The sequence below is a fragment of the Ananas comosus genome, linkage group 14, assembly GCF_001540865.1.
Source record: "Ananas comosus cultivar F153 linkage group 14, ASM154086v1, whole genome shotgun sequence".
Classification (NCBI taxonomy): Eukaryota; Viridiplantae; Streptophyta; class Magnoliopsida; order Poales; family Bromeliaceae; genus Ananas; species Ananas comosus.
In genome coordinates this window covers 11,190,470-11,214,440 of record NC_033634.1, presented here as the reverse complement: position 1 = coordinate 11,214,440, position 23,971 = coordinate 11,190,470, and the positions used below count along the sequence as shown (strand labels likewise).

At 35.9% G+C, this 23,971-nt stretch overlaps 1 protein-coding gene across 9 annotated transcripts; it reads left to right on the top strand.

Moving 5' to 3' along the window:
* Positions 1,032-22,775, top strand: LOC109720244 (flowering time control protein FPA). Of its 9 annotated transcripts, none has more exons than XM_020247219.1 (6): positions 4,737-4,841; positions 5,170-5,523; positions 16,603-17,816; positions 18,875-19,976; positions 21,902-22,053; positions 22,489-22,775. In XM_020247219.1, exons 1-6 carry the CDS (start codon positions 4,839-4,841, stop codon positions 22,520-22,522), a joined length of 2,859 nt encoding a protein of 952 aa, XP_020102808.1. In that variant the 5' UTR covers positions 4,737-4,838; the 3' UTR covers positions 22,523-22,775. The 9 variants fall into 9 exon arrangements, with proteins under 9 accessions (XP_020102813.1, XP_020102807.1, XP_020102814.1 ...); XM_020247223.1 differs by having other exon boundaries at positions 21,902-22,073; XM_020247224.1 differs by lacking the exons at positions 4,737-4,841; positions 5,170-5,523; positions 21,902-22,053; positions 22,489-22,775 and adding exons at positions 1,032-1,122; positions 1,455-1,804; positions 20,564-20,851 and having other exon boundaries at positions 18,875-20,128.

Sequence of the window (23,971 nt, the reverse complement as noted above, 5' to 3'; positions counted from 1 at the left end):
GTTTCACACTTTCTCACTTTAGTAGCTTGTGATTTAAAATATATAAATTTAGTATCATGTGGTTTTATTTTTATCTTTGTATTATCTATTTTACTAATTTTTTTCGTTAAATCAGTGATAAAGTTAAAACTAAATAGTACTCAAGTGAATATTCGATAAACCTAGGTTGGGTATCTGAATTTTTTATATATAATTTAACGAAATATTAACAGAGAAGGTGATGAAAAGATAAAAATGAAACCACAGGACACTAATTTGATACACTTTAAATTACAGAATACTAAAGTAAAAAAATGCGAAACTACTGGAATGATATTTGAAATTTACTCTTCTTTAATTGGTAATGTTTCGCTAATATTGTGGTGATACTGTAGCGCTGTAATTGATGATGTGGCGATTGCTAAAATGCCACATCAGCAAAATATAGGACTTAATTATAATAAGGTTAAAAAATATAGAAACCCCTGAGCTTTAAACTGTTTTGAAATTCACCCCCCTGAACTTTGTTTATTAGATCTATACTCCTACTTATGATTTAGTTCGTTTCTTCGATAATTTTGAAGGTTTTATTTGAATCAAAATAAACACACACAAGAAAAATGTATGCGATTAAAAATTACTTTAGTCGGCATCTTTCGTAGGTGTTTGATTCTAACAGAATTTTTAAAATTTCTAAGGGAAGAAGCTAGATCAAATAATTGGGAAGTAGAGGAGTGTAAATCAAATAAGAAAAAGTTCAGGGGATCAATTTCGAAATTGATTAAAGTCTAGGAAAAGGTTTCTATACATTTTAGCCTTGTAATAATTTAGAACTTTTGGGTCATTAATTATAATAAATTAAAATTTGAGGACCTAAGTGTTAAGATTCTCAAAATTTGAGGACTAGAGTGCAATTGGTCCCGGTTCGAGTGAGCAATTCTTAGGTGAACCGGCTTCTCCCCCCCAAATCCGGTCGAATTCCGGTTCGGTTTTTTTTCCTCTTCTCTCGCGTCTACAAAGGGCGAAAAAAAAAACAAAACGCGCATCGACATCTCTCTCTCTCCCTCTCTCTCTCTCTCTCTCTCTAAAACCCTAATCTCCGATTCCTACATCGTCGATCAGAAACCCTAACCCTAGAAAATGGTAACACCTCTCTCTTTGCTATCTCATATGTGATGTATGATCTCTTTTTGTTGCAATTTTCTGCGTATTTGGGGCATTTGATTTCTGATTTGCATCAAAATTAGGTTTTTTATTAGCCTAGAATTGATCCTACTTTGCATATCGATGGGTAGGAGTGGAGGTGGAAGAGATCGACCTAAGTAGTTATCTATGTTCACTTTTTGGTCTAACTAGTTATCTATGTTCCCTTTTTGCTGCAATTTTCTACATTTTGGAACTATTTATGATGTGATCTGCATTAATTTCTAGGGTTTTATTGACCTATGAATCGATCCTATTTTGCATATAGATAGGCAGGGGGGGAGGTGGAAGAGATCGACCTAGCGTCAGCTACGGCCCACCCCGATTTGTAGAGAAGGAGCAACAACAACAACAACAACAACAACATCGGAAGTCGTCGGGGTGGGGCATCGCCCCACCCTCGCGGCATCTATGGGTCGGGAATTTGAGCTCCCACGTGACCGAACGCATGCTCTCGGAGCAGTTCCTTAGGTTTGGGGATTTGGAAAAGATTGGTTATGTACCCGGCCGGAGCTACGCATTTGTGGATTACAGGAAGGTGGAGGATGCGGTGATCGCGATGCGGGGCCTGCAGGGTTCCAACCTCGCCGGCATGCTTATTAGAATCGAGTTTGCAAAGGGGGTTAGTCTTGAANGAACAATTAATAAAAATAATTTATTATAATAAATTTATAATTTTTTTTAAAATTCTACTTAAACTTAAATTTAATAAAAAAAATTTATTATAATATTTAAATATAATTTATTATAATATTTAAATATAAATAATATGTATTAATATAGTACAATTAATAATTTTATAATAAAAATAATGTTTTATAATATATAACATATTATATTTATATAATTTAGTTTTAATTCAATTTATAATTTTAATTAAGTTTGAAATTAAGCATTGGAATAGCGTGGAATAGTAAATCTCAAACTATTTCGGAATAGTCGGGAATAGCAAGTCTTGACTGGGATAAAATATTCTGGCCAAAATTCATCTTGTTTGGCGGAATAGCGGGAATAACTTTCGTTATCCCCGCTCATCCCCCGAACCAAACGGGGCCTAAATGCTGAAGAAAAGTTTGGACTCGAAGCTTTTCGCTAGCCTATGACGTGGACTTGAAATGGAAGGAAATTAATAATGTTAGGAGATTGGCGTGGCTCGAACTTAGAATTTTCTGCTCTAATATAATATTAAATTATACGAAATAATCGTTATTCTCTAAAAGCCCCTCGCGTCCGTGTCCGACGTGGGTCGGACGTGTACGCAGCATGGACGCGCATGTGACGTGTCATGCTATTTCAGAAAGCTATTGGAAATTGAAAAGTGAATTAGTTAAAGGATGAAAAAATTATATGATATTTTGCCACATTATTATTAAATTAATAAAATATATATAGTTTGGAAAAAATAAGTATCTTACAATTTTAGAAAAAAATAAAAGGCTAAATTACAGAAAACCTTCCTGTGAAAACCCGCGGGCAGTGCGCAAATGGCCTCCGGGATTGCGCCCGTGAGGCGGTTGTGCGTGACGTCGAGTTGCTGGAGGTCGATGGCGTCGGAGAGGGAGGACGGGATTGCGCCCGTGTGCGAGGACGACGATGGAGGCCGAGGAGTTGCCGAGGTTGGCGGGGATAGGGCGGCGGAGGCGGTTGGAGTTGAGGAAGATGACGTCGAGGGGGTAGTCGAAGAGGAGGTTGAGCTCGTGGAGGAGGGCGAGGCCGGCGAGGGCGCCGTCCCGGAAGCCGTCGAAGCAACAGGAAAGGGGCGAAGGGGTATTTTTGGCATAAAAAAAAAATTTATAACGGAACCCTAACGGTAGGAGGTGAAGTGCACATTTTTTATTTTATAAGGGGCAAAGTATAGGTTTTTAAATGACGGGGGGGAAAGTGAAAAAGCGGATTTTGACAGGGGGGTTTTCTGTAATTTAGCCAAAATATAATTAAAAAAAAATTATATAGTTCTGTTCCTAATAAAAAAATTATTTATCTCATCTTTGATCTCTGTTAGATTTTTCTTCAACAAAGTTTCTAATGTTAAAAAGTATTCTCTCTCTTTTTCTTCATTTTAATTTTTTTACATCCATGTTATAATTAAAATTAACTGCTATTTTTTAAAATCATATTTGATTGATAATTTTAATTTTAAAAGTATTATATTAATTTTCATTCTTATAAAAATTATAATTTTGTTTACAAAATTAGTATATTATATAACATAAATATGTATTGTTATACTAAAACTATTATATTTTATTAACCGTGTTTTTGTCGTGTCCGTGTCCTTATATTTTGAATTTTGCCGAATCGTCGTGTCCGAGTCGTGTCGTGTCCCGTATCCGTGTATATGACACATAGACCGAGAACAATATTTATATACTTTTGTATTAAGCACGTCTATTTTAATCTAAAATGATATATTAACATGGATTTTGAAAAAGCCATTTAAGGAGATTAGGTGCGTATCATTTTAGAGCGAAAAATAATACAACACATATATGATGTGAATAAAATATAAGGAAAAATTTCAAATACCATCCCTATGGATTCACACTTTCTCACTTTAGTACCTTGTAATTTAAAATGTATAAATTTAGTATCATGTGGTTTTATTTTTATCTTTGTATTATCTATTTTACTAATTTTTTTCGTTAAATCAGTGATAAAGTTAAAACTAAGTAGTACTCAAGTGAATATTCGATAAACCTAGATTGGGTATCTGAATATTTTATATATAATTTAACGAAATATTAATAGAGAAGCTAATGAAAAGATAAAAATGAAACCACANCAGGACACTAATTTGATACACTTTAAATTACAGAATACTAAAGTAAAAAAATGCGAAACTACTGGAATGATATTTGAAATTTACTCTTCTTTAATTGGTAATGTTTCGCTAATATTGTGGTGATACTGTAGCGCTGTAATTGATGATGTGGCGATTGCTAAAATGCCACATCAGCAAAATAAAGGACTTAATTATAATAAGGTTAAAAAATATAGAAACCCCTGAGCTTTAAACTGTTTTGAAATTCACCCCCCTGAACTTTGTTTATTAGATCTATACTCCTACTTATGATTTAGTTCGTTTCTTCGATAATTTTGAAGGTTTTATTTGAATCAAAATAAACACACACAAGAAAAATGTATGCGCTTAAAAATTACTTTAGTCGGCATCTTTCGTAGGTGTTTGATTCTAGCAGAATTTTTAAAATTTCTAAGGGAAGAAGCTAGATCAAATAATTGGAAAGTAGAGGAGTGTAAATCAAATAAGAAAAAGTTCAGGGGATCAATTTCGAAATTGATTAAAGTCTAGGAAAAGGTTTCTATACATTTTAGCCTTGTAATAATTTAGAACTTTTGGGTCATTAATTATAATAAATTAAAATTTGAGGACCTAAGTGTTAAGATACTCAAAATTTGAGGACTAGAGTGCAATTGGTTGCGGTTCGAGTGAGCAATTCTTAGGTGAACCGGCTTTTCCCCCCAAATCCGGTCCAATTCCGGTTCGGTTTTTTTTCCTCTTCTCTCGCGTCTCCAAAGGGCGAAAAAACAAAACAAAACGCGCATCGACATCTCTCTCTCTCTCCCTCTCTCTCTCTCTCTCTAAAACCCTAATCTCTGATTCCTACATCGTCGATCAGAAACCCTAACCCAAGAAAATGGTAACACCTATCTCTTTGCTATCTCATATGTGATGTATGATCTCTTGTTGTTGCAATTTTCTGCGTATTTGGGGCATTTGATTTCTGATTTGCATCAAAATTAGGTTTTTTATTAACCTAGAATCGATCCTACTTTGCATATCGATGGGTAGGAGTGGAGGTGGAAGAGATCGACCTAAGTAGTTATCTATGTTCACTTTTTGGTCTAACTAGTTATCTATGTTCCCTTTTTGCTGCAATTTTCTACATTTTGGAACTATTTATGATGTGATCTGCATTAATTTCTAGGGTTTTATTGACCTACGAATCGATCCTATTTTGCATATAGATGGGCAGGGGGGGAGGTGGAAGAGATCGACCTAGCGTCAGCTACGGCCCACCCCGATTTGTAGAGAAGGAGCAACAACAACAACAACAACAACAACATCGGAAGTCGTCGGGGTGGGGCATCGCCCCACCCTCGCGGCATCTATGGGTCGGGAATTTGAGCTCCCACGTGACCGAACGCATGCTCTCGGAGCAGTTCCTTAGGTTTGGGGATTTGGAAAAGATTGGTTATGTACCCGGCCGGAGCTACGCATTTGTGGATTACAGGAAGGTGGAGGATGCGGTGATCGCGATGCGGGGCCTGCAGGGTTCCAACCTCGCCGGCATGCTTATTAGAATCGAGTTTGCAAAGGGGGTTAGTCTTGAAAAGTTCCCTGTTTTGTTATTCCCCGTTTGTGTTTGTGCTTGTTCGCTGATGGTTTCAGGGGGATTGTGTGGTTTAATGTTCTGCAGTGTTTTTCTTTATAAGAGCCAATCTCAAAATGCCATTGAAGGGACTAGCAATCAAGTGCTTCGGTGAATAACTCTTCACTGTTTTCGCTGACACTAGATAATTCTAATTTATCGAATATAACATCGAAATTAATTTTAAAATCGAAGAAATACACGTAATTGGCTGCAGGAGAAAACAAATCTAGGATACAAACATCTAACTTAGAGAGATTAAGTTTGCACCTAACTTTATCTTCAGGTTCTAAACTACCTCCTGCATTTTGTAACATCTTATGGAGAACTGCTAAACTTCTTACCTAATTGAATGGGGCAGAGATCATAACCAGGGATTTCAACAACAAACTCTCTTACATCATTTCCTACATTAGAAAGTGCTGGTTATTAAATTTCATGTAAAAATCACAGAAAGCATTGAGGAGCATTTATGTGCTATTCTGCAGGAGGTAAATTTTGACAGACAAACACCTATCTTAAGGAGATTAGGTTGCATTATGCTTCTTTTGGGTTCCACATTAAAGCCTTCATTTGATAACATCTTTGTGGGAAACAGTTAATTTTTCTGCAGTTATTGTATGGAAAAACTAATTGCATAACCAAGTACCTTAACAAAAATGAGGAAACACTAAACTTTCATGTGAATATCATGGAGAGAGCGTTTTTACATTAGCCTGCAGAACAATTCAACTATGTAGAAGCACCTATCTTTAGGAGATTACATTTTATTTTATTTTTCCAAATTGCCTTCTTCAGTTGACAGCAATTTCCTTGAAACAGCTAAATCTTCTCATATATCGGTGACACTGACATATAATGAAAAAGTTTCAAACTTTTAGGAAATAATAATCATCAAATTTAATGCAGGAATTATGTAAATAATCGAAGCACATTTATGTAAATAGCTGCATGAAAAATTGTAACACAGAAGAACTTAAGTTACAGAGGTTAAGTTTACATTTAGCTTTTCCTTGTCTTGTTAATTATCTCAAAGTACCATCTAATGCAGGACAACTAATCCTTCTCATGCTACATCTGAAACAAAGATATGCAGTACAAAGTTCTTCAATAAGAAAATTTTAGTGAGTTATTGTGACTTATAAACAGCTGTCTCTAAGATTGCATTTAGCCTTGTCAATTGATGGCATTTTATGTTGAACACCAGATCTCTTATATATTGAACATAACATGATTGTCGATACCTAGTATTTCAGTAAGAACTCTTGATGCCTCATTTCACACATTTAAAAATTTGATCGGCAAGTCTCATGTTAAAATCATGGGAAGAATCAATAGTATTATTATAGCAGTCTGCAGCAGGTAACCATGGTATATGACGACATACTTTTAGGAGCAATATGGAACATAGAAATCATTATAACAGTGAAGTTTTGAATTCACTACCCATACTGTTAGATGCCATTTGGTAGTCCAGTGTTGGTTGTGAGGAAATTCTATAAACAATCGAGAATATTTTATATAAGTTGGTTTAGGGATGGTGTATCTTGGACCTTTCCATGAGAAGCAGCTTCATCACTATATGAACTGCTCTTAAAATTACAAAGCTGCTATTCTTCTATCTTTCTGAATGGAATTTGGAAGTTGCGTTTTCTCTTTCCATCTCTATTAATTAGTATGAATAAAATTGCAGCATATAAATACCTTTTCTAGGGAGGTCAAGCTTGCACTAGATTTTCTTTGGTTTCTAAATGACATCATGTGATTGATATCATTTTATAGAGAATAGCCACTCTTCTCATCTATTGGTATGAGACATAATATGCCGTAACTGAGATAGATACTCTAAATTTACCAGATATATGAGCTGAATCATAAAATAATGACAGGTTTGTCTATTCAACAATTGAGAAGATATAATGTAATTAGGTAGGAAGAGAAGTAGTTAGAACTTTTCCAGGGAAATAGCCTTATAGTTACTGCATTGTAGTGTAACTAAGATATAATGTAATTGCTTTTATAGTCACCGCATTGTGCTTATTGATATGAATAACAAATCATTGAGGAATAGGGTTCAAATAATTAAACAACTATTTAATAATGGATAATGCTTACGGAGATGGACTAGCTTGATAGGAGAAATGCTTACAGAAACATATTATCTTGGCATGGTCTTTGTTGCAGTATTTAACTAATGGGTTAATTTCATACAGGCCCCTGCAAACATAGTAAAGGACAAATATATTCCCACAAGGTTCAATTTTCATATGTTGTCCCTACAAAAGTTCTGATGTTTTCAAATATGTCCCTCTGGTTTGTTTCCGTTAGAGAACTGTTAAATAACTATTTATATTTTCAATTTTGCCATCACAAATATATCCCTCCAAAAACCATAACAGTATAATATAAAGAGGTAAAACTGTCAAAAACTAACCAGGATTAAGTATTTAACCTATGGTTAACTAAAATTTTCTAACGGATTCTAACGGCAGGGACATATTTGAAAACATCAGGACTTTGTAAGGGATATATTTGTCATTCACTATATTTGTAGGGACCTGTATGACATTAACCCTTAAATAATTATCACCTGTTTACTAGATAGGTGTTCACTGTTAAATCTCAAGTCTACCAGCATCAGAAAAAGGAGTGTCTTGTGTGGACTACCCAAAAGAGGAAAGAGAACCAAGAAGAGAGAAAAAGATATCATGATGCTATAATTCAAACCTGCCAATCATTTACTGAAAAATTGCACTCAATCCATCAACAATGTAATGTCTATGGACCAAATTGTTATAAGAAACTTCCACTGTCTGACAGAGTGCAATAACAAGTTAAGTTAGAAGAAAAGAAAAAGCAAATAAAGTGACTCCCAAAACTTAAAATGTTTTTAATGATTCTCCAATTATTGAAAGTGTAGATTGTTATTCTCATGTTAAAATATTGTCTGTGTTATTCTTGTATATTTTCTACTTGAGGATATATCTGAAAAAGTGTTACAGTTCTCGCTCCATTTATACTTGACCCTCATGTTTTTCACAATCGAATTATGATCCAAACTGCACTGCCTGTGTATGCTTCATTGTCAGTTCGATAAGATATTCTCCCTTACAATGCCAAGGCAGTTTCTATCTCTCATCAGTCTATACAAACAGATATTTCATAATTTTGCATGCTATAGACACCTGTTAAACAGTCGCACTCGTATGTGGGAATATGTATATTATTAATAAACTAATCAATGACCTCGCCAGATACTTAGTGTTATTGCAAAATGAAGGTAAGAAGCTGCTGGCTTTTCATTGGCATAGTGACAATTAGAATCTCATATGTATTGAACTAATTAACAGAACAACTAAACAAGATTTGCTTTAGCATGAATCCATGGTGGCGCATACTTCAGTTTTGATGAAATACATACCTTTTTGGGCTTGTTTGGTCCACATTATCATGCCAGGATTACAGGGTATCTTGCGAGAATCTTTTTAGATTACTGTGTTTGGTCTATCCCATAAGTAATCTGGTTGGTGATACAGCATTACTAATAATGCAAGATAACCTCTGAAATATTTAGAGGGGGGGGGGGAGTATCATACATTACTGAGTGCGGGCTATCTTGCGACTTATACAAAATTATAAAATTACCCCTCCCCACCCCCAATTGCCTCAAATTTAAATTTAAAATAAGTTTTAATTTTTGTTTCTAATGTGTTAATTAAAATATTTAAGTTCAAATTCAAAATTTTAAAATTTTAATTTGGATTTATATATAAATTTGAATTCAAATGTGAATTTTTAATGCAAATTTAAATCTGAATTTGAATTCCAAATATAATTTTAAAATTTTAAATTTGATATTTGAATTGAAAATTTGAGTTTGTATTAAAATTTGATCTAAAAAATCTAAACTCAAAATAAAATATGAATTCATAATTCGAATTCAAGTTTAGAATTTGAATAAATTTTGTTTAAAATTTGAATTATTTACATTAAAACTTGAATTTAAAATTTGAATTAAAAAACTAAATTTAAACGTTCCAAAATTAGAATTTGAATATAAAGCTTGAATTCGCAATCAAAATTTGAATTGAACTTTGAATGGAACTTTGAATATAAATTAAAATTTGAAATTGAAATCTAAAGTTAAATTTTAAATTTAAATTTAAAATATGAATTTAATTTAAAACTTCATTCAATTTTTGAATTTGAATTCAAAATCAAATTCAAAATCAAAATTTGATTTTAAAATTTTAACTTAAAACCAGAATTTCAATTTGAAAATTTAAACTCAAGTTTTAAATTCAAAACTTAAATTTAAAATCTAAATTTAAATTTAAACTTAAATTTAAAGTTTACATTCAAATTTTAAATAAATATGTGTAAGGATATTTTTTGGAATAGTATAAACTTTACCATCAGTATTGCCAAAACATATAAGATGATTTAAGCAAAATAATCTTACGTACGCAGTAATACAACTTTACATTATTGCACTGAACCAAACGGAGTAATGCAACATTAGTAGTAATCTGAATCACATGTCTGATTACTAGTTATGTTGAGATAACTAGTAATGGTAGATAACGCTAACCAGATGGGCCCTTAGGGATCCTGGAATTGTGTCATGGAGTTAAGTGCTGCTTGTTTTCAACCCCATCTTAAAAAAAATCAGCAAATGCGTTGCCTATCAGTTTTACAAGTTAAAAGTTCTCAAAAGTCACCTAGGAAGAAAAAATGAACTAAATTTGCTTTCGCAGGAATGATCAAATTCTAATTTAGATCCAACAGTATATATACAGTTCCAAAATCTAGGGTTATTATACAGTGCATAAATTCAACCTAACCTTACAAGAACTAGGAAATAAAATTGATTGGGTACTTCAACATTTCATTTTGTTGTACGGAAGAAAATGCCAAATTAGAATTGTTTCAGCAAATTATTGGAGTTATGACATGTTCTTCAGCTTCAATAACTAAATAATCAAAGGACAGTAAGCTGTTCAGTACATCTCTTGAACTTGAAAACATACTGGCGTTATCTTATTATTGCTTTTCTGATTGGCACCGGAACCTGAATATAATCCATTATTTGCTCAGTTGAGTGTTTTTACCAATACTGAAGATTATTTTGTTTGGGTCTTTGGACTTTCGGTGATTAATGGAAAATTGTAATCCCCTTAATTCTGTTTCATTCAGATTTCACTTTCGTCTCAGTAATTGAATAATCACAATCAGTTATTAAAAACAGTAGACAGTTAGCCAGCAGTAGTTTACCAGCTGTATATGTGAATGTTGGAGCTGAAGTTTTCCAGTCCAACAATGTAATGCTACAAATTGTACATTGGAGAACACTTATCTTGAGCAGTTGAGCTATATGATGAATATTAGTAATCAGTGATAATGTTGCGTACACATGAATTACTAGGAAGCCACCAAAATTCTGGCACCAGGACAAACTTTGAGAATTCTATTCTTCTACAGGTATCAATTACATTAAGCAATACATTTCCATAAAACAATTCACCACAAATTGAGAAAACAAATGGGTGATGTTCTGAAAGAAATTAATAGAGAAATCAAATGCAGGCTGATAACTGTCAGGATTGTTATCTAGATCCTATTCGTGTTAAGATTCACAGTAGGTGCAAGCAGTCCTTCAGTTTAAAGAAGTTTCTGCCCTCAAATAGTGAAAAAATTTAGTAAACAAATCTAACCAGTGTTTTGAGGAAATGTATGGCCCTTTATCTAGATAGTTGGGAACACAAAAGAAAAAAGGAAAAAAAGGGAAAAACAACAAAAGAAATGAGTAAAATATGTATCCTTTATGTACATCATTATAAAATCTCCAATAACAAACTTCATAAAAGGTGATGTTCATTTGTTCTTATGTTGTACTTGGAATGGAAACTGGTGAGCCGCACCTTCTTAGAACTTTTTTTTGCACTTCTTAAACTTTGTGCTCTGGTGTCGGTGTAAGCTTTATATTTGCATGCGTATGCCAATGCGGATTGAGGAAGTACATGGAGGATAATTGATGCAAACCGAGAGGTTGCCAAAATTGAAAATTCAAGTTTGCTTTTGTTTAATGGTATTTCTTGAAATAAATTAGGTTCAATTTTTCGATTTCGATGAACTTTACTATAATTAAAGCAAGGAAGCAAAAATTTCAACAAGACAAAAATTAAAATCGACTTGAAGTAATACTAAGATGATGATAAACCCTCAATATATGAGATAATAACAACCAACTGAAAATACATATAATAGTTCCAAAAGGTAAATTTGACTTTATCGTACTTAAAGCTTTTAGATTTGGTTGTTGGGCAAATATGGTTGGTAATGGTGGAAGGCTATATTGAAAGGGGATAATAGAATATCAGGAGATGGGAGATACAAAAAGTGCACCATTCACACGATAGTGGGGGATCCACAATCGACGAGGAGGGCGGTACACCACGGGTAGAATTTCGGCAACAGGGAAGAAGAAGATAAAATAGTGACTCGGAAGAAGAGGAGGGGTAGAAGTAGAAGCCGATCTTGTCACGAGGAAGAAGTGATAACGATCAAGTTGAGGAAAAAGATGATCTCGGCGTGAGGAAGAAGCGTCGATGATCTCACAGGGAAGTAGAACACCAAGGATAAAGAGTAAGAGTAGAATTTTCTATTCATCAAAATATCTCCCCCTTTAAGGCATCAAGAACCATGTATTTATAGTGTTGAGAGCCTTCCTATAATAAATTATTGTCCTTTTGTTTTCAACATAACACGGTCACGCTAGGGTTATGCATAGAAGACGAAGTAATTTTGAAAATTCCAAGGGTCTTTTTGGGAAATTCCAAAGGTCTTTTTGGGATTGTTTTATTGTTTATTGGAGAAAAGGGTTTGGGTTAGCCAAATCAACTAAAACTAAATGATTAAAGTTCGAATCAAATACGAACCTACAAAATAAAAGAAAATTGCATTCGAAAATAAAATGAAGTTTATTTGCTGCATCAGCTCCCCTCGAGTTGGGAAAATCTCGACTCCGTCAAGGTGGCATCCTGATAGCTTTGGTATAAGTCCTCTCGAAGTTGGCGCAATTTCGCCTAAGAAATCCAACTGCTATCGGACAATGGTCGTCCACGCCAACGCACCAAGTATCGACGATGAGTACCACGTCGCGTCGCAGACTCGCGCACATCCAGAATATCCTTCACACCATCTGATGGAGTTTCAATGTCGGAGCGAGATATCAAGCCATCAATATCGACAGTAGAGGGGGCTTCTCCATGGTACTTGTACAGCTTGTTGACATTGAAGATCTGGAACGTCGGTACTTTCGAGGGTAGATTAATTAGATAAGAGTTTTCTCCCAATTTCTTCAGAATTTTGAATGGCTCGTACTTTTTCCTGTTCAACTTGCTATATCCTCCGGCTCGGAACCTTTCTTTTCTAAAATAGATTAAGACATTATCTCATTCATTAAAAGTCATACTTCGGCGATGTTTATCCGCTGATTTCGTGTACTTGATAGTGGAATCCCGCAATCTTTGATAAACTTGTTGTTGCACCTCTTGAATCTGTTTTAGGTAATAGTCGGCATCTGCACTAAATCTACCAGGGTACGGTATTGGTGCTCGGTCAAGAAAGTGGGCTATAGGACGGCCATATAAAGCTTCAAAAGGAAATTTTTCAATGGTTCAGTTTATGGAACTGTTATAAGCTAATTCAGCTTGAGGTAAAATTAAATCCCATTGTGTTGGTTTTTCTCCAACTAAACATCTTAAGAGATTACCCAAAGATCAATTTACTATTTCCGTCAGCCTGTCAGTTTGTGGATTGTATGGGCTACTGAAATTCAATCTGCTTCCGTTCACATGATTGCGGGGGATCCACAATGGACGAGGAGGGCGGTACACCACAGGTAGAATTTCGGCAACGGGGAAGAAGAAAATAAGATAGTGATTTGGAAGAAGAAGAGGGGTGGTAGAAGTAGAAGCCGATCTTGTCACGAGAAAGAAGCGACGACGATCAAGTTGAGGAAAAAGACGATTTCGACGCGAGGAAGAAGCGTCGATAATCTCACTGGGAAGTAGAATACCAAGGATAAAGAACAAGAGCAGAATTTTCTATTCATCAAAATATATCCCCCTTTAAGGCATCAAGAACCATGTATTTATAGTGTTGAGAGCCTTCCTATAATAAATTATTATCCTTTCGTTTTCAACACAACACAGTCACCCAAGGGTCATGTATAGAAGATGAAGCAATTTTGGGAATTCCAAAGGTCTTTTTGGAGAATTCAAAAGGTCTTTTTGGGATTGTTTCATTGTTTATTGGAGAAAAGAGTTTGGGTTAGCCAAATCAACTAAAACTAAATGATTTAAGTCCAAATCAAACACAAACCTACAAAATAAAAGAAAATTGCATTCGAAAATAAAATGAGGTTTATTTGCTGCTTCAATAATGCAGTAATAAAAAGGTTTGAAGGAGATATTTTGATTGACCTCACCTATTAATGGAGGTATTTTGGGCAAATTCATTTCAGGGGAGAATTGTCCTGAAGAGATGGTTTCTACCTTGCTAAACACCTAAAAAGGTTTCTCAAATGATTAACCACCTTATTTGGACCATCTACCAGTGATTAAAAAAGCGTGCCTTAGGCGCGCGCCTAGGGGCCTAGGAGCTAGGCTAGGCGCGCGCCTGGGCTGCCTAAGCGCACGCCTAGGGCAAGGCGCAAGGCGCAAGAAAGGCGCGCCTAATATATATTTGATCCTACCGGGTTTGGATCTAAAAATATATGCTTTAATGGGTTTGGATCCTATATTTATTGGTCTAATGGGTTTAGAACATGTAAAATAAACCCAAAACCAATCTAATCTGAAGTTTTAAACCCTAAACATCTATCCGCTCCATCTCTTTCTCGCCGAGTCCGCTCCCTCTCTCCGCTCGGATCGATCCTCTCTCCTGCTCGTCTATCATCTCCGGTTGCCTCCGGCTTTCCCTCTCTACTTCTTCAACTCAACTCGCCTCTCCTTCTATATTAAGGCACACTTTTTTATCACTGCTTTCACATGATCATGATACTTTTTTAATGATTTTTGGCTTGAAAATTTAAACTTTTATGCATATTACTTTTTATGATCTTGTGCTTATAATTATGTGATTTTCACATCAAAATTTTCTATATGTTTGTGAATTAATAGTTACCTTTATGTTGGTTTTTATTTGGAGATAAAAAAGGTAATTTGTTCTTTACTTTTATCTATGTTATTTTCTTTTTCAAAATTATCATATATGTTGTTTGGCTTGTTTTCTTTTCTTAATTTTTTTCCTTTTGGAAACGTGATTATTTGGGTAATTATAGAATATTTATTGTAATAATATGACTTTATAGAGTATATTTAGTGCTACTTAATAATTATTAGAAAGTATAGTAAGGCACTTCTTGGTTATTTACTTATTTCAAAATTCTATGAAAGTGTGCACTTGACCTCTCTCGGGCGCGCGCCTGCGCCTTGCGCCTTGCGCCTAGGCTCCAACAGCCCTTTGCGCCTAGGTGCGCCTTGGGCTTTTTTAAACACTGCTATCTACTCAGGAGGATTATAACTTCAAACTATGCCCTATTGTTCCTAACATCTACCATAATCTTCTCAAGAGATGTCTTAGGATTCTTATCTGAACACGACAGTGTTGAAGAAATGTTTTAGAAATCTAGTGTTTTAATAGAGATGTGACTTACCTAAATGTATAATGAAGATGCACTAGTTCTTGAAGCTACGAGAGATGATAACTTCTGATATGGTGTGAAATGAGTCATATTAGTGTAATGATAGTCATGTCAAACTATGCTGGTGCATGCTGGTTGGCAAATGCCGTATCAGCAGCTGGCTGATACTACTTTATGTGCCGTGATGACCTGCTACGCTGTGCTAGACATTTCCATAACTTTAACATTGCAAAGAAAGTTTCAATTGTTGCTGCACTTTACGTGCCTCTTTTGTGTCGGGAAGTAAGCATGACGCATGACGGATATAGGGAAGGGAGATGTACCCTGACTCTTGCTCTGCCAGCATAAATCCTGTGTTGCCTACTGCTAATGCACTGATCATCTGCCATGGCAAATGTTAGACAAGCTGCAGAAGCAGTTCGGCCAAACCAATATTTTATACCCTTACAAGAATCAAAGGCTAAAGATGATTTGAATTATAATGCTCCTTGCTATGGAACATATACAAATCAATGAAAGCTGAGTCAACTATATCACACTAGTTACTTTTGTTCTCTTTGAGTAAAAGTGGTTAAAACTCCTACAAAATCAATAAGAAACAAAGATAAAATATGTACATAAAATTAGGAGAAAAACATTGCATCAAGCGCTAAGGAGGATTGATTGCACTTCTTCATGTTAAAGAATGCTGTTACTGTTAAATGTATGTGACAAGAATCACTTACAAAAGTAACCTCGTTCGAATAGAAAGGTTGATTTCACTTGCAATAATTGACAACATTACTGAACTAATCAAATGTTAATGTAACACATTCTTTAAATACAAGTTGCATAATTAAACAGCAATCTCGAATTGTTCATAGACAATGTAGCATGTGTTCTTAATCCTTTTAGCTTTTGCTCCTCCTTTTATGGAAAATTCTGTTGATGTACTCTTAGTTAATAAAAAAAAGGAACCAATTTCAAGTTTCATGATGATTGAGCAATAGTTTCATTCCTTCCAATTGTGAAGATGTTTCAGACTACATGCCATTCAAAAGGATGATACACTCAGCGACAATGCCGTTTCTCTTTTATTTATTTAAATGGTTAGAAAACTATGCACGATAATTTAGTTGTTCTCTTTTCGATCATATCCAATAGCAGGCATAGTTTATGGAATAAAAGTAAGACAGTAAAGCTTTTGGCTATAAAACAGGCAGTTGCGGGTGGCCTATTGATGGTTCATGCATTGTCTTTATACTTAGTGGCCAAATAGTATGAACTATAGACTAACAATTAGCATCAATTGACCTGAGAAAATAAGCATTTTAATTACAGGATAAGGCTTCAGGGCCTCCAATGGACGATGATTACCCACAATATAATGATGAAATGCCTTTTATTGAACGGGGAAGAGATTCAAGATTACACCATCTTAGTCCCGAAAAACCTTTTGATAAATCTAGGGGGAATAGCAAAACTGGGGAACCTAGTGAGGTACTGTGGATAGGGTTTCCACCGAGCTTAAACATTGATGAATTGGTCTTAAGGAGGGCATTTTCTCCTTTCGGCGAAATTGTGAAGATAACTACATTTCCCGGCCGCAGCTACGCGTTTATACAATACCGAACTATTGTGGCAGCTTTTCGGGCAAAAGAAGCTCTTCATGGGAAGCTTTTCAACAACCCGCGAGTGCATATATGCTTCGCCAAGAGTGAGTTTGCTGCAAATGAAATCGGAAGGAGTTCGTTTGACGGCTCGCACCCTCCCCATTTCGACCCTAGTTTTGAACCTGATCAGAATCTTGAGACTTTCCAGAGGGGTCGAAACTTAGAGGGTCCTGGGGAATTTCGCATTTCATCTCCATTAATGGGTTATGGCGGAGATAATCCTATACGACCAGGGCCGGGACTGGGACATGATCTTGGTGGTAATGCCGAACATTTTCGGTTTCAAGAGTTAAATTCAGGAAGAAGGATGTCGGAAGAGCTGTATGAAAGGCACAGAAGCAGTCCCTCTATAGAGAGGGGCGCCACGTGGCGGCATGATATTCCTCCTTTTGAGAGGCCTAGGCGACCGCCCTCGTTCGATGAACCTTGGGGTGCAGAAAACAGCTCCTTCCCGTCAGCCAAGAAGCTGAAATCAGATCAGTTTCCGGATAAAGAACTTCCCGAGTATCCGTTCTCTGACTTTGGCCAAGAAAAATTTGATCATGCCATGCCAAAGTTCTTCCCTGGTGAAGCAGAAAACAATGCCTTTAATAGGAATTTCCATTCGGATCCTTTGGCTCGTAAAGGTGTTCCTGATTTTCCGAGGAATCCGCTTCGTCGGTTTGTAGAAGGCGATGATTCTTGGAGATCCTTTGATGGTTTTGATGCAGGTCCTAGTCCATCAATGCCCTTCAGTTCGGCCAAACTCGAAAGAGTAAACAATGAGCCTCAACAACCTCCACTTAAAGAGGTGTGGAAGTGGGAGGGTACGATAGCCAAAGGAGGCTCTCCAGTTTGTCGTGCTCGCTGCTTTCCTGTTGGAAAAGTTCTAGATTTCACGCTGTAAGTTCTGGATGACAAACTTGTTGTTCCTGCATTCTAAATCAATCTTTCCTCATTATATTTGAATATTTTAAGCATGTATTTTATTGTTTACTGACAACAATCAGGAGCTTTCCAGAGATTCATACAAAAAGAGCTCTTATTGATTATATATTTTTTGGTAAAAATGTTTAGATCTTATTTGAACTATAGTGCTTCGAAATGGTTACTGTAGCATTAAAATTTTTGATTCTGGTAACAGTACTTTTGGTACCTTTTATTTCAGGAAGTTAGAAACTGGTTTCTGTCAAAGAAGTTGTAGAACATTCTGTCTGGTAACAGAATATTTTGTTAAGTTAAAAATTATTCTGTCAAAACAGTTTGTAATATAGTCAAGTTTTATTGAAGAGGTTGTTTAATATATATATATATATATATATATATATATATATATAGCAGGGCTATTGTGCTATTAAGAGTACAACAGCTTTTGTGCTCATAATTTCCTAACCATCCATCAATTTTGATGGGTGGTTAGGATGAGAGAGAAGAGAAATTATGGAAGAAATTAGGTGTCTTAATTTCTCTTTCTTTTGAATTTCTCTTCACTTTTTCTTCTCTCTCTCACCCTAACCAATTATCAAAATTGATGGATGTTAGAAAGTTAGGAGCACAAGGCTACTGTGCTCCTAATGCACAGTAGCCCTGCTCTACTCTTCTCTCTCTCTCTCTATATATATATATATATAAACACCGTTTTTTCGTAGCTTAACATTTTGGAGAACAATAGTTTGTTTCACATTTTTTAACATAGTATCATATCAGGCGGTCTTGGGTTTGAATTTCACTAGACCTCTAGTCTCATTTAATTTCCTCTTATTTAATTCAAGTTTATGTATTGGGCCTATCAAAAAGTTATGAACCCAAACATAAGAGGGAGTGTTGAATAAAAGAAATATATAAACAACGTTATCTGACTACTTAAAGCTTTTGGAAAACAAAGGTTGTTTGACATTCTTTAATATGTGTAAAAAAATAATATGGTTAGTTTTTACAGCTTACATTTTGCTTATTTGCAGGCCTGAGTTTCTGAACTGCACAGCTCGGACCGGTCTAGACATGCTCACGAAACACTACTACCAAGCAAGCAACACTTGGGTGGTCTTCTTTGTTCCCCAAACGGATGCCGACATCGCATTCTACAACGAGTTCATGCATTATCTAGGAGAGAAGCAGCGCGCTGCAGTTGCTAAACTAGGGGAGAAGCTCACATTATTTCTTGTGCCGCCGTCTGATTTTTCCGAACAAGTATTGAAAGTCCCCGGAAAAGTTAGCATCTCTGGCGTGGTTCTCCAGTTCCAGCAGCCCAGCCCTAATTTCACTTCAATGCAGCACTCAACCGAAGTCTCAAAATCGAAAATCCCAGCCCTCGGAAACCGATCGAGCGTTGACGGCAGTATTCGTGAAGATTCCTCATTTAGAAAGCTTAACTCCCCCGATTTTAGGCCATTCTCTCAGGGTCAGAGCTATTTAGGGTCGTCTTCTGCATTTCCCCCACCTCGTAAATTCGATGAATATTCTCCGTACATGGGTTCTTTAAATCCGCCTGAAAGGCCACCTGATTTCCGTGAAAAGATCGGACAGAACCAATTTCCACAGCAAACTCAGACAGCGCCCTCGAATCGGCTCAATCAAAGCAATGCATCCAATTCATCACTTAATGCCGCAGAAGCATTCCCCTTGTCTAATCCGGGGGTGCCACATGGAGCCACCTCGAGCAATCTTAATCCGGAAACTTCTAGTAGCACTAACATTCCATTCTCTGCTGCTAAGATTCCACAACAGGCGGAAGCTAAGTATCAGCCTTCTACGTCTCTGCCACTTCCTCTGCAGCCGGATCAGCTTGCTCAACTCGCGACTCTCCTCGCCCAACAAAAGCAATCAGGTAAGGAGCCAATCTCATCTGCAGACAAAGAGAGCAGACAGTCTAATATGTTCCAGAACCCTTCTTCTGTCCTACCGCAAGTCGCGACATCAGCAACTCCCAAAGTTGCATCTGGGCTGCCTCCTAACCGACCTTTTGATTCCTCTGCAAGTGCTTCTGGGGCTTCTGGTTTTTCAGCTACCCAGATAAGCCAAACGCAAAGTCTACAGCAGAATATTTCTGCGTTACAAATGATGGTTAGTTCTGGCCAAGAGAGTGGCCAACAAGCGCCAAATAGCTCGCGTGAAGAGCCGGAAGCAGATCCCCAGAAGCGGCTTCAGGCAACTCTGCAGTTGGCTGCTGCGCTACTTCAGCAGATCCAGCAGCAATCTAAAACCGGCGATCAACGGTAGATTTTCTTTAAGGGAGGTACTTGTTTCTCCCTTGATTTAGGATTTCTGTTACAGTAGTGGATGATCATCGCAATTTAAAGAGTATAAACTTGAAACCAGTGTGCTTGTAAGGTGCTTGTTTAGGATTTCACTACTTTTTCTTTGTTCGATCTGCATGCAATCACGTAATTTCATCCTTATACATGGCATCCTTTCTTTGGCTGTTATTTGCGCATCTTGTTACTTCATGCGGTGGTTGAAAAGATTCTTTGGTTATTTGATCTTGATACAGTGTTTAATCATAAAAGAAAATGCGTAAGAATTTAGTTACATTTCCGTTTGATCATTACGGCAACTCTGTCTCAGTTTTTTCAAATCTGAGCTTCGATGTAGCTCAACGTCACTTTCTTAACCATATCATTGTACTGAAACTCTGTTTCCTTTATTTGCAGTTTCACTGCTGAATCCGATATGAACTCAATCTGAGCCTTTTATCTCTCCAACAGCATCGTCCGAAGCGAAACCCTATTTCCGCCTCAGGTTTGACGCGAAATTTCTCCTTGGTAATGTGTGTTTAAATGTAGAGCAGTAAGATTCTTGATTAGTGTAGTTAAAACAGTGAGTTGGTATTATCTTAAGACAAAAATGCCATGCCTTTTAACTCCTCTCTTGTTGATGTTTAGAAGAAACTACATTGGATTTTGTCATGCATCAAAGTTTTGTTCACGAGTTCTCGACTCCTTTGTCTATAATTGCATTTCAATATATTTATTAGTTTCTTGTTCCTATATTCGTGCAAATTGTTTCACCGTAGGCCTCGTTTGGTACCGTTACCATTCTCGACGCTTAAATTTCTATTTAAAGAAGCAAAAGAAAGAGGTTGTGATATCAAATGAGGCCTTTTTGAGTTTTATGTGTCACAACTAATACTATTGTTTGCTTTGTTGGTATAAATATGAAAGATAAGATAAAAATTTCAATACATTACCATATTTATCAAATTTTGTTAAAGAACATGATATAATTGTATATGGCGAAAATGTTACAAACTCGAGTTGAACTCTTCTCTGTAACAGCTATTTTACATACGAAAAATATCTTGCATTAAAAAGGCACAAATAGGGCATCTTTGGCATCTTATCATGTTAAAATTACCAATATTTTTTTTTTAAAATTTAAGGATTACTTTTAGGGTAAACTTCAAATACCACCCTTGTAGTTGCGCCCTTTCTCACATTAGTACCATGTGGTTTAAAGCGTATCATTTTAGTACCACGTGGTTTCATTTTTCTCTTTTTATCAGCGACTCTTGTTAACTCTCCGTTAAATCATATACAAAAAATTTCAGATACCCGCATGTGATTTATCGGATGTTCACTTTAGTATCCTGTGGTTTATCGAATTTTTACTTTATTATCCTGTGGTTTTAACTATCGCTGATTTAATCAAAAAAATTAATGAAGGGGATAACGGAAAGACAAAAACGAAATCACACGATATGAAAGTAATACATTTTAAATCACAGAGTATTAAAGTGAGAACGCGCGAAACTACGGGGTGCTATTTGAAATTTTTTCTTAATTTTATATGCATTACTAGAAAGCAAGGTTTCAAATCTCGTCCGTGCCGGTGCGGCACGTACCGTGCCCCTAAGAAAGGGGCACGGTACAGGGGGAGGTCTCGGACCCCCCGTGTGCCGCGGCACCCCTCGCGTGCCGCTCGAGACAAAGCNTACCCAGATAAGCCAAACGCAAAGTCTACAGCAGAATATTTCTGCGTTACAAATGATGGTTAGTTCTGGCCAAGAGAGTGGCCAACAAGCGCCAAATAGCTCGCGTGAAGAGCCGGAAGCAGATCCCCAGAAGCGGCTTCAGGCAACTCTGCAGTTGGCTGCTGCGCTACTTCAGCAGATCCAGCAGCAATCTAAAACCGGCGATCAACGGTAGATTTTCTTTAAGGGAGGTACTTGTTTCTCCCTTGATTTAGGATTTCTGTTACAGTAGTGGATGATCATCGCAATTTAAAGAGTATAAACTTGAAACCAGTGTGCTTGTAAGGTGCTTGTTTAGGATTTCACTACTTTTTCTTTGTTCGATCTGCATGCAGTCACGTAATTTCATCCTTATACATGGCATCCTTTATTTGGCTGTTATTTGCGCATCTTGTTACTTCATGCGGTGGTTGAAAAGATTCTTTGGTTATTTGATCTTGATACAGTGTTTAATCATAAAAGAAAATGCGTAAGAATTTAGTTACATTTCCGTTTGATCATTACGGCAACTCTGTCTCAGTTTGCTCAAATCTGAGCTTCGAAGTAGCTCAACATCACTTTCTTAACCATATCATTGTACTGAAACTCTGTTTCCTTTATTTGCAGCTTCACTGCTGAATCCAATATGAGCTCAATCTGAGCCTTTTATCTCTCCAACAGCATCGTCCGAAGCGAAACCCTATTTCCGGCTCAGGTTTGACGCGAAATTTCTCCTTGGTAATGTGTGTTTAAATGTAGAGCAGTAAGATTCTTGATTAGTGAGTAGTTAAAACAGTGAGTTGGTATTATCTTAAGACAAAAATGCCATGCCTTTTAACTCCTCTCTTGTTGATGTTTAGAAGAAACTACATTGGATTTTGTCATGCATCAAAGTTTTGTTCTCGAGTTCTCGACTCCTTTGTCTATAATTGCATTTCAATATATTTATTAGTTTCTTGTTCCTATATTCGTGCAAATTGTTTCACCGTAGGCCTCGTTTGGTACCGTTACCATTCTCGACGCTTAAATTTCTATTTAAAGAAGCAAAAGAAAGAGGTTGTGGTATCAAATGAGGCCTTTTTGAATTTAATGTGTCACAACTAATACTATTGTTTGCTTTGTTGGTATAAATATGAAAGATAAGATAAAAATTTCAATACATTACCATATTTATCAAATTTTGTTAAAGAACATGATATAATTGTATATGGCGAAAATGTTACAAACTCGAGTCGAACTCTTCTCTGTAACAGCTATTTTACATACGAAAAATATCTTGCATTAAAAAGGCACAAATAGGGCATCTTTGGCATCTTATCATGTTAAAATTACCAATATATTTTTTTTAAATTTAAGGATTAATTTTAGGGTAAACTTCTAATACCACCCTTGTGGATGCGCCCTTTCTCACATTAGTACTATGTTGTTTAAAGTGTATCATTTTAGTACCACGCGGTTTCATTTTTCTCTTTTTATCAGCGACTCTTGTTAACATTAAATCATATACAAAAAACTTCAGATACCCGCATGTGGTTTATCAGATGTTTACTTTAGTATTCTGTGGTTTACTGAATTTTTATCTTGTGGTTTTAACTTTGTCACTGATTTAATAAAAAAACTTCATGGAGGGGATAACAGAAAAGACAAAAACAAAATCACAGGATATGTAAGTAATACATTTTAAGTCATAGGGTACTAAAGTGGAAAAACGCGAAACTATGGGGTGCTATTTGAGGTTTTCCCTTAATTTTATATGCATTACTACATAGTAATGAAATTGCATATTCATCCTCACATATTTTTGTTATTACATATATTCTTCCAAAGTTTCATAGTTGGAAATAACCATTTTAGGTAAATATTTTTCTTGATATTACCATTATTTATCATTTTTAATATTTTTATTCTAGTTTCCGCGTCATTTTATGTGAATAATAAATTGCAAATTCTCAAAAAACTTTATTAAAAAATATTTTTGACAAGAGCATAATGGTGAAAATTTAACTGTCGACTGACGAACGATTTTCAACCTGAATGAATAAATTTGCATATTTTAAAGCTTTAGTGGGATATATTTCATAACCAAACCTTAATCGGATCTGAATCCGAT